Source organism: Protomyctophum parallelum (assembly GCF_964188405.1).
Source record: "Protomyctophum parallelum genome assembly, chromosome: 1".
Classification (NCBI taxonomy): Eukaryota; Metazoa; Chordata; class Actinopteri; order Myctophiformes; family Myctophidae; genus Protomyctophum; species Protomyctophum parallelum.
In genome coordinates, this window is record NC_139697.1 from 92,506,475 (window position 1) to 92,518,558 (window position 12,084).

At 43.3% G+C, this 12,084-nt stretch overlaps 1 protein-coding gene across 1 annotated transcript in view; it reads left to right on the forward strand.

Annotated features, from left to right (window-relative positions):
* Window positions 1-12,084, forward strand: part of cux1a (cut-like homeobox 1a) — a 282,358-nt gene that overhangs the window by 195,559 nt on the left and 74,715 nt on the right. Inside the window, 2 exon segments of the mRNA XM_083781531.1 lie at window positions 4,449-4,497; window positions 11,031-11,135. Coding sequence (XP_083637657.1) covers window positions 4,449-4,497; window positions 11,031-11,135 — 154 coding nt within the window.

Here is a 12,084-nt window from a genome sequence, read left to right on the forward strand (position 1 = left end):
TGTGTGTGTGTGTGTGTGTGTGTGTGTGTGTGTGTGTGTGTGTGTGTGTGTGTGTGTGTGTGTGTGTGTGTGTGTGTGTGTGTGTGTGTGTGCGTGCGTGTACACACGTACATGTGTGTGTGTGTGTGTGCGTACACTCTCCGGGTATAACTTTATGTTTTCATTAGGAACGTGACCGCAGTATTGATACATGAGAGAGAGAGAAGTGAAAACAAAATCACAAAACGGAAACACGTTCAAGCTGTAGATGAAATATGTAAATATAAGGGTTTTCCTGCATGCCGTCTCTTTGTCTGTCTCTGTGTCTGTCTGTGTCTGTCTCTGTGTCTGTCTCTGTGTCTGTCTCTGTGTCTGTCTGTGTCTGTATGTCTGTCTGTCTGGCCAAACACTGTTAACCTTCGGATTCAAATTCCAAAGTATAGCAGATCGACAAGCTCAAAAAGTGGTCGCTTCACACCACGTTTAGAGCTTGCAGATCTGCTATTTTTTATGTTTTTGTGTGACGCTGTACGTGTACTACAGTATGGCGCAAGGTGGGCGTTGATTTACAGCAAAAATACAGCAAAACAAACGGAGATGAGAGCTTTCTGCCTGACACCAACGATATCTCTCTCTCTCGCCCCACCGGGCCCACCCAAATAGCACAGAGAGGGGAAGCTTCGTAGGAAGTAGGATATTAGTGTCTTCCGTCTCACACACACACACACACACACACACACACACACACACACACACACACACACACACACACACACACACACACACACTCGCATGTGTCTGTAGGAATGCCTGTTTTTATGTCCATATTTTGCAATCTCCTCACTGGCTGTCTGCGTCTGTGTGTGCATGTGCGTTCTACTATCCTAGAATATTTGATGTCCTCACAAGCATATGAATACAAACATGCATGCCTGTGTGCGTGTGCGTGTGCGCGTGTGTTTATGCCCGGAGGTTTGCATGTGAAAGACTTCCTACTTAACTGCTTATGGAACGTGCTTGTTGTCTCCTGGGACTCCCTTAAGGCACGCAGCAAACACACAAACTCAAGAGGCTACTTCGCCCCCCCGTCCCGTTTGAATGGTGTCAATGAAAACCCTCCCTCATGCACACACACACACACACACAGACACACTCGTGCACATACTCACAAATACACAAACTCACACATGCGCGCATTGGACACACACTCCAATGTGTTTGTGTAGCATTGCTGTATGCCACCACAGACTGAAGCATAATTATACACAGTGAAATTCAGGTCCGTTTGACACTGTGGATGTTAATGTGCATTCTGGTGTTAAAATGAAATATCACATACACATAATAGGCCATGCAATGTCTTACCTTTTCTCCAAAGCCATAAAACGTAAAACGCTTCCAAAACCATATGTGAATCTTTCAGTCAATGTTGGCTAAACCTCACAGTTTAAATTTCACACGTGAACCTTGATCTTTTGAGATGATGATGAGATTAAATTTATTGTCAATGTACAGTACAAGTACAGTATGCCATCTAGTTTCAAATCAGTCCCCGCGCTTCACAGGAACGCATTAAAGCGCCGCAGTAACACAACTTTGACCAAAGTGCACTTTTTTGGGCAGTATATTTATATAAAGTACAGTAGTATTCAACGTGCTAAATGGACCATTAAATGTAGAAACATATTCCAAACCGTGACCTGGCAAACATAAGAGGACGTACCACATTATGAGAGAGAGAGAGAGAGAGAGAGGGCGAGAGAGAGAGAGCACTGATGCATCAGTCAGTGCATTATGTGCGTGCATTCAGTGTGTGTCTGATCATGCGGTCTAATGCGCGCCGTTCACACGGGCAGATACAAAGAGCCACAGCATGTTCGTCGCTTTGTGCTGTACTGTACTGTACCGTACTGTGTGTGTGTGTGTGTGTGTGTGTGTGTGTGTGTGTGTGTGTGTTTTGGTGCTTGATAGTTGATATCAATATAGTTATATTGATAGTTGTACAGTATAGATAGACATGGGAAACGGGGAGAGGGGGGGGGGGGGGGGAGTTCGTCTGGATCGGGACTCGAACCCGCGACACACTGTCATCCTGGATTACCAGCCAAGGTGCCCGGACCGCTGAGCCACGGCCCAGGACGTTTGGTTTCATTTTTACACTCGATAGTTTATTCATTTGAAATGTGATAAGAGGATAAGCCCCTTAATCTCGTTTTCTGGAGGGTCCTCGAGGTCTAATAAGGGTCCATTTGGTTACCAACCTCTCCATCATTTATCTGGGGACCGCCTGGAACCCCCTTCAGGGACCACTGGTGGTCCCCGGACCACTGGTTGAGAACCACTGAAGTATACGGCATTAATTTCCGAAAAATCGCACAATTATGGGATTTAGCAGACGCGCTTAACCCATTTAGGCCTGACGTCAACATTTTGTCCTAAAAATCCTGACAGTTTTCTGAAAAACCTTATATGTTTCTGTATCAGTGGTGTATCATGTATCAGTGTATGTATCATGTACAGTATATGAAAAACCTTATGTTTCTGTATCAGTGGTGTATCATGTATCAGTGTATGTATCATGTACAGTATATGAAAAACCTTATGTTTCTGTATCAGTGGTGCTCAATATTTCATGTCAAGGACCCCAAAAAAAGTATATGTAATTGGCCACCGACCCCCATCTGAAAATGTATTGTTCCAGCTGACCTCCCCAGTAGCAAAGATTTTAGTTAAGTTAAAACTATGAGTTTCATTGTACAGACTCTATTGTATACTAGATTATACACTATGGAGTGCTATGTCTATATAATTATGCTATCTAAAACATAACATAATACGTATGAGAGATAAGGGGTTTCTGCCCAACAGCGACGCCATTATTACGTCCTTAATAATTCTTATTTCCATGAATGTGTACAATGCCACCCTCCGTGTGCCACGACGTCCCCTCGCTGCGGCGCATTGTTCTATTAACCCCCCGCTGACTGCAGATATGCAGCATCGACATGGAGCCCAATTATCGTCATTAGCAGCATTAAGCCAAATGATGTGTAATTAAATGTAGTGTGGTAGCACTAAGGCATGGCCCAGCATGGGGCTTACAGCAGGCCTTCAAAGACACGCTGAGAAACGCAGCTATATTCTGAAGCACACCGACGCACTGTACACAAAGAGACAGGCCACGCACGCACACGCAGCCACGCACACATGCACGCACACATGCATGCACACATGCACACACACACGTACGCATGCACGCAAGCGCGGACATACTCGCATATGCATATTTATTTTGGTCACATTATTTATTTGCAGTCGTTTTGACACCTGCTTCATTCAGATCAATAAAGCGTCGCAGTCCCTCCCCCTTTCAGAACGACGAGGGGCCCAGGAAATGAATCCCAATGCATTCTTCCCATAGGCATTTCAAAACGTATTTATTTAAAGACCTTTTTAAGCGCCGTACGAAGCCAAACTCTTGTCGTGACAAATCATGACAACGCACAAAATTTTTTGGGCCAAACAAAGAATTAGAAAGTAGAAAGAAACGGCAGGTTACAACACTTTCTTCTTTGTAATTAATTTGTTTGGTCCAAAATATTGTGTGTGTTGTCATGATTTGTCACGACAAGAGTTGGCTTCGTACGATCCTTAAAAGGTCTTTAAATAAATACGTTTTGAAATGCCTATGGGAAAAATGCATTGGGATTCATTTCCTGGGCCACTCGTCCTTCTGAAAGGGGGAGGGACTGCGACACTTTTTTTTAATGAAACTTGGCCCCTGGAACAACATATTTTCAGATGGTCGGCAGCCAATTACGTACATATCATTTTTGGGGTCCTTGACATGAAAAAGTTTGAGAACCACTCATATAGAAACTCAGGTTTTCCAAAAAAACTGTTGCTTGTGTGTGTCACTGACTGACTGTAGTATGACGAAGTAGATCATTGATTTACAAATTGAAATATGAATATAGGAGGTTTCCACGTCGTCCTGGCAACAGTACAGTACACTGCCAAAAATGGTGAAAGTCTGAACGGCTACCGTGTAAACACACATCCATCGTGGTGCTTTATGCATCATAGATCAGACGATATTAGTCGTGGCACACTTTGAGGAGGTGCTTGAGGGAGACGTGTGCATCTGTGCTGCTTCTGTGATTCAGATCCTTATATGTACTGTGTCTACACTCTACACTGTAGACAGGAGAACATATCTGTAGACTCTGCAGATATATTCTGCTGTACATGTATTGTATATTCTCTCACTCACACTCGTGCGCGTGCGCAAAGTGTCAGGCTCTTCTTGTTGTGTGTGTGTGTGTGTGTGTGTGTGTGTGTGTGTGTGTGTGTCTCACACAGTTTATTGATTGTATAAAGATCATATATACAGCACATTCTGCTCATTAATACTATAATCACATGTTGACCACTTTCTTTCTTTTCCTCTCCTTTTTTTCCATATCCAGGTCTGAAGACATTGAGACAGTGATGTCAGAGTTGGAAAGAGCCAATCAGGTGAGTTTTCATTGGTTCAATATTTTTTGTTTTAACCAACACACGTTAAAGGAAGTAAAGGGTGCATTGATTCATGAAAAGAAAAGATGGCTAAACGGGGTGAAGTTAGCTGGTTTCGGTCTCAAAGTGGAGACACTGAATCCGCTACACCAGTCGGTCTCAAAGTGTCCTTGAGAGAGTGGCTTCCAAATGGCCCTGGGTACGGGTGGGTGTGTAACTCTGAGAGTGTACACAATGCACCCTCAGAGTTAGTTACGGCCGGGGGCTCCTTGAAATTTAAAACGTTTGAGAACCACCGTACACTAAATGGAACAGAGCCTTAACCAATTTCAAAAAAAAAAAAAAAAAAAAAAAAAAACGTTTTCTAAATCATGACAATTTTCTGAAAGATTTGAGGCACATTTTAAAGATTTTTCAAAAATAGCAGACCTACAAGTTCATAGCGTGCCACTCGGTGGAGCGCTATATGAGCTTGTAGATCTGCTATTTTTCAATAGCTAAATTATAACATAATGTTTAGTATAATCGGTAACACCTGTGAAGGAAGTCGGAAGAGGCCCAGAACTTGAAGTAGGTATTTCCAAAATGGCTGCAGTGCAGTGTGCATAGAGGATACATGTTACTGATGTGCATAGAGGATACATGTTACTGATGTGCATAGAGGATACATGTTACTGATGTGCATAGAGGATACATGTTACTGATGTGCATAGAGGATACATGTTACTGATGTGCATAGAGGATACATGTTACTGATGTGCATAGAGGATACATGTTACTGATGTGCATAGAGGATACATGTTACTGATGTGCATAGAGGATACATGTTACTGATGTGCATAGAGGATACATGTTACTGATGTGCATAGAGGATACATGTTACTGATGTGCATAGAGGATACATGTTACTGATGTGCATAGAGGATACATGTTACTGATGCCTGCACGCCTACAAAGAGTGTCAATGTAACTCTGACAGCGTAGAACATTGACCCGGTTATTCTGTGTACAGTGTAAGGTCCTGGATGTTTATTTGGTGCACTCTCAGAGAGAGAAACGGGCAAATGAACACCCAGGGTTTTACTGTGTTCTATCACACATTCACAGAGTATTAAACTGACATGTTTGAACCCACAGAGTTGATGTGATGTCTGAACACACACTGGTCGTTTCTTCATCTCATCCATAATATCATTCTGACCACACTGGACATAATATTACCCCTGCCTACTGCCTAGACACGACACAATAAGGAGACAACAAGATTTAATACATTTATACAATAAAACAAAAAAATACAAAAGGCTATACACACTGTAACAGCGTCTCAAGCATATTCCACTTCATAGTGGCAGAATGTGCAAAAAGCGCATTTCCTTGTGGAGAATTGGTACAGACACAGGTTATGAATGCAATAACCTGCCGTATGGAATTAATGTAATCTTCAACATTATTGTTTGTGGTTCTGGGCACGCACGCACGCACGCACGCACGCACGCACGCACGCACGCACGCACACACACACACACACACACACACACACACACACACACACACAGAGCATGACAAAGAGACAGTCTGGGCTTGTCAGCCCTGTCCATGTTATTCTGTCCTCTGGGCGCCTGCCTGCCCAGAGTGTGTGTGTGTGTGTGTGTGTGTGTGTGTGTGTGTGTGTGTGTGTGTGTGTGTGTGTGTGTGTGTGTGTGTGTGTGTGTGTGTGTGTGTGTGTGTGTGTGTGTGTGTGTACACGTGCATGTGCGTGAGCAGGCAAGAGTGTGTGCATGTGTGCAAAAACACTGAAGGCTTGTGCACTGACAGGCACGTTGCAGTCAGCACTCCTTACAATCTGGCTCAAACCAGGCAAAACCTGGGCTCACCACCAGCCCTGTGAAAACTGCTACCCACTCCGTTTGATCAAGTGCATACCACCTGAAGAGGATCCGATGGGCTCTATGCATAGCATACACCGTTTACACACCATTTTGGAAAGAATTGGGCCTCTTCCCTACTTCCTTCACAGGGGTCCCGGGTCACGGATGATACTAAAGAAGGCTCTGTTCCATTCTGGTCAAACATAAGTCAGGGTGCTGATATTGTGCGTGTTGTTGACAGACTGGAGTCCTTGACTGGGTTCCATGTATGGCCCCGTATGGCTCTGTAACCCTGACTGAGTCGTGGACGTCCTTGAAATGTACAAGTGAGAGAACCACTCCACACTGAATGGAACAGAGCCTTAATTAGTATCATCGGTAACACAAGGAAATAGGGAAAGCGTTATAAGGCCTATTCCTATAGTCCAGTTTTTGGTGAAGAGGTGACCGCCGAAAACTGCAACATGACGTCACGCCACGGTCGTCACCGGCGCTTACACAACACACCTCTCTGTTTTTTACTAACCGGTGGTCACCTCTTCACCCAAAACTGTGACTATGATTATGAATAGGCCTTTATTATTCACTGTTAAAAGTGGCGACGTGGCGTGAGCTCACCTGAGAAGATGCTTTACACTGAGGGCTGGCTGGATGTATCCTGTCAATCACCACTGGGGCATTCAGCTGTGTTCTGCTGCACCTGTCCTGTATCAGCCCTGAGCTGCAGGCTGTATCAGCCCTGATGAGCCGTATAGGCTGTATCAGTCCAAGTTATAGTCTGTATCAGCCCTGCACCAGTCCCAGCCACAGACTGTATCGGTACAAGCTGTTGGCGAGGGCTGATGTATCAGTCAGGCAACCATAAATGCTGGCCACGACGATTTGTTTATCACACACCCTGAGTTAGCCGTAAGCCGGATTTGTACTTCTACACATGTCTGCTACCATAAACCACTTCAAGTAATTTTTTTGATAAAACAGGTCGGGAGTTATTAAACCGAACGTGGACGCTGTTTCAGTGTTACATTTGCTGCGCATATCGGATTAATTGTAACGGCATGCATGATAAATGTAACAACGCTAAAAAACACCATTAAACATATCGTTTTCAGCTTAAAGCAATTATATTTCATTGAAGCAACTCCTTAGCATTGTTTTCATACCATGGATGTGATAAGAAAATGTTTCAAACATAAGGGAAATATTAAATAGTATCGGGTGTACCAGTTTGGGCTTTTTTTTGTTTTTTGGTCAGTTCAATGGGGAAATACATTGATTAAACAAACGTTTGATTGATTGAGTTGTACAATGTTATACAACCCTAAACTAATTTTAGAATACACTACACAATACAATACAATTTTAGAACATATAATATTGGCCAATATGTCAAATATGTAAATATTACATATAATGGTATTGAATGGAAAGCGGACCATTTGTAACATGTTACAAATGGCCCACTTTTGCAAGTTTTCTTTGCCGTTGCTTACAGACCAGAATGAACGTGAATTCCGTCTAAACACGATGCAAACTAATGAAGAACATAAGCATGAAGACATCCATGTGGATTTTTATTCACCAACACCAAAGAAAAAAATTGTAGCACACATATACTCCAGGTGTAAAATTATACGCCTTTTGAAAAAAGTCAGTTTTTCGCCAATAACTCCCCGTAGGATAAAGGTAAACACTTCAAACTTCCTGGGCACGTAGAGTACGTTGCTGTACACATACTAGATAACGTCCATGTTACAACGGTGAAGCGTTACAATTGTGGCGGCTCTCCCCTACTACTGTCGCAAACCTCTTATGTCCATGTTTTAACTTGTTGCGTTTATTCGTAAATGAACGCCCTTGATTGATCATACAATTTACAATTTAGGCATTTAGCAGACGCTCTTAATCCAGTGCGATTTACATTAAGCAAGAACAAAAAGCATGGGAATACATCACATACAAAGTGTCAGTGTCACACAAAAGCATCAAAAGTAGAAGATGTACAAGCTTGAAACTGCAACGCGTTTTGAGCTTGTAGATCTGCTACTTTTGCCGTTTTTGAATTTGAATCCTGAAAAGTACCCGTTTTGGACATACAGTATGAGGTTTCCACCCGACATGCTGACCCACATGGAAAATCCAAAGAACAAATAATGTTACCAATATTATCTTGTTTTCTCAAGGCTACAACATAGATTAAGCTTTCTTATTACGATGATAATGTAATCAGGGAAAAAAACTACTCAATTCTATTATGTTCTACCAAACCGGGGGCCTCATTAGTTTCACATTTCGGAATGGCCGGGTGGAGCGAGAAATGTTACATTTTCATAATTCCATAAAAGATGTAATAAAATTGAATTGTAATGGTTGCTTGTTTGAGCATCACCAGTGGGTAACAAGGCATAAGTGAGTCGTCACTCCTCAATATTTTCCTAACTCTTCTTTGTACATTTTCAATGAGAGGCCTGCATTTTATTTATTTTTTGTACGCAGAGAAGTTGAGGGGCGACAGACAACGCAAGCGTATTGACGTGGACGTAGTCCCGTGAAATCATCGCGTGCATGCTCGTTTCGTGCTCACGCAACTGACTAGACCTGGATTGTGTTGAGCTTTTCTTTTCTTTTTCTTTTTTAAACGCTTGCATTGTCGCGGCCCTCCATGAGCAGACCTGTCGTTGATCCATGGCGACAACGCCTGCGTCACAACGCTGCCCATCTGAAAGGACCTTAAACGTGTTCCTTTGAGATGAGTCTCTTTTATTCCAAATAGACTTTTATCGTATGTTAAAATGTATCACTGCTGGCCCCGGTTGGTGACTGGTTTATTTATTAATTCCATTAATGGTTTTAAATTATGAAATTAATTTACTTCCTTCCCTCCTTCTTCTTCTTCTTCTTCTCCTTCTTCTTTGTTACATGCACATTTCTTTGGACTATGAATCCTGAAAAGTAACAGTTTTGGATTTGGACACAACAGAGACGATATAAAATAGGGAAAGTGGATGTTGATTAGTAGCCATTACAGCCTGGGGATCCTGCTGTATTAGACTAATAGTAATGTTATTAGTTAGTATGTCTAGTAGATGGTTTCTGTTTGGATGTATGTCAAGGCCAGAAAGTCATGTTTTTTTGCCTTGCGTTCCCGCATAACGTCCGGTATGATGATGAAGATGATCATGCGCACACCCTCTATTGCTAATGGTGGGCTACAGTGATAACACACCCTCTATTGCTAATGGTGGCTACAGTGACAACACACCCTCTAATGCTAATGGTGGCTACAGTGACAACACACCCTCTAATGCTAATGGTGGCTACAGTGACAACACACCCTCTAATGCTAATGGTGGCTACAGTGACAACAACACACCCTCTATTGCTAATGGTGGCTACAGTGAAAACACACCCTCTATTGCTAATGGTGGCTACAGTGACAACAACACACCCTCTATTGCTAATGGTGGCTACAGTGACAACACACCCTCTATTGCTAATGGTGGCTACAGTGACAACAACACACCCTCTAATGCTAATGGTGGCTACAGTGACAACACACCCTCTATTGCTAATGGTGGCTACAGTGACAACAACACACCCTCTAATGCTAATGGTGGCTACAGTGACAACACACCCTCTATTGCTAATGGTGGCTACAGTGACAACAACACACCCTCTAATGCTAATGGTGGCTACAGTGACAACAACACACCCTCTATTAATTGCTAATGGTGGCTACAGTGATAACACACCCTCTAATGCTAATGGTGGCTACAGTGACAACACACCCTCTAATGCTAATGGTGGCTACAGTGACAACACACCCTCTAATGCTAATGGTGGCTACAGTGACAACACACCCTCTAATGCTAATGGTGGCTACAGTGACAACACACCCTCTAATGCTAATGGTGGCTACAGTGACAACACACCCTCTATTGCTAATGGTGGGCTACAGTGATAACACACCCTCTATTGCTAATTGTGGCTACAGTGACAACACACCCTCTATTGGTAATGGTGGCTACAGTGACAACACACCCTCCAATGATAATGGTGGCTACAGTAACAACACACCCTCTATTGCTATCAATGGTGGCTACAGTGATAACACACCCTCTATTGCTAATGGTGGCTACAGTGATAACACACCCTCTAATGCTAATGGTGGCTACAGTGACAACACACCCTCTAATGCTAATGGTGGCTACAGTGACAACACACCCTCTAATGCTAATGGTGGCTACAGTGACAACACACCCTCTAATGCTAATGGTGGCTACAGTGACAACACACCCTCTAATGCTAATGGTGGCTACAGTGACAACACACCCTCTATTGCTAATGGTGGGCTACAGTGATAACACACCCTCTATTGCTAATTGTGGCTACAGTGACAACACACCCTCTATTGGTAATGGTGGCTACAGTGACAACACACCCTCCAATGATAATGGTGGCTACAGTAACAACACACCCTCTATTGCTATCAATGGTGGCTACAGTGATAACACACCCTCTAATGCTAATGGTGGCTACAGTGACAACACACCCTCTAATGCTAATGGTGGCTACAGTGACAACACACCCTCTAATGCTAATGGTGGCTACAGTGACAACACACCCTCTAATGCTAATGGTGGGCTGTTCCTGTGTCTACAGAGAGCGGAGGCGGCGGAGCGAGAGGCCGAGGCTCTTCGGGAACAGCTGACGTCGGCGAACAGGTCCCTCCAGCTAGCCACGCAGATCCAGAAAGCTCCCGACATGGTAAGACCTGGTTCTCGTCCGTGGCTATAATTCTAGATTTGTTTTGTTTTGACACAACATTATAACGTTCTCATTTTGATCATGAGACACAATTACTGTCTCCAGGTTTTCTTCGGAATATGCATGACACTGATTTACCGTGACACTATGGCCCACATTAGGAGTCCACCAGGGCGGAGGTTTCTCAAATGTTTTATTTTCAAGGACCCCATTTAAGTCCATTTGGTTCCATTTGTACACTTGAAGCATTAGAGCCCTGTAGTGGTCATTTGGGGCCAGCTATAGCTCTTTGTGTTTCTGTCTCCTCATTTTGTGTGTCCCGCGATGACCCTTAGCTCGCTGCAGGGCCTCGGAACAGTGTCTGTAGCCCAGGATCTCCACTTCATTTCTCTGCTTGAGCAGCACTTCAGGGGGACAAAAAAGAAATACGTGTAGAAAATATTAACTGTAGCCTTTCTTACAGTCACAACACTATAATTCTCATTCCGCACACCAGTTAGAACTGCAGATTCACAGATTCACAGATTCACTTTTCACCGCAATCCGAAGACGCAACTTTTCAGACTCCACTGACTTAATTAATGCAACGGTTAACGTGTTATTTAGACATGCTCGGGTCATTGTTCACCTGGTATCCTGTAGTTTCTCATTGTTCACCTGGTATCCTGTAGTTTCTCATTGTTCACCTGGTATCCTGTAGTTTCTCATTGTTCACCTGGTATCCTGTCGTTTCTCATTGTTCACCTGGTATCCTGTAGTTTCTCATTGTTCACCTGGTATCCTGTAGTTTCGGTGTGCTGATGTTTATTGTCATAGTGGTACAGTCAAACTTTTAGGCTAAAAGGAGAACACAAAAAAACCTATAGGGGACTTGTTTCTGTTGTGGTCCTACGTATTCAACTCGTCAACATAATAAGGGTCCTTCCTTTGGCACGAAGGCATTTTGTTG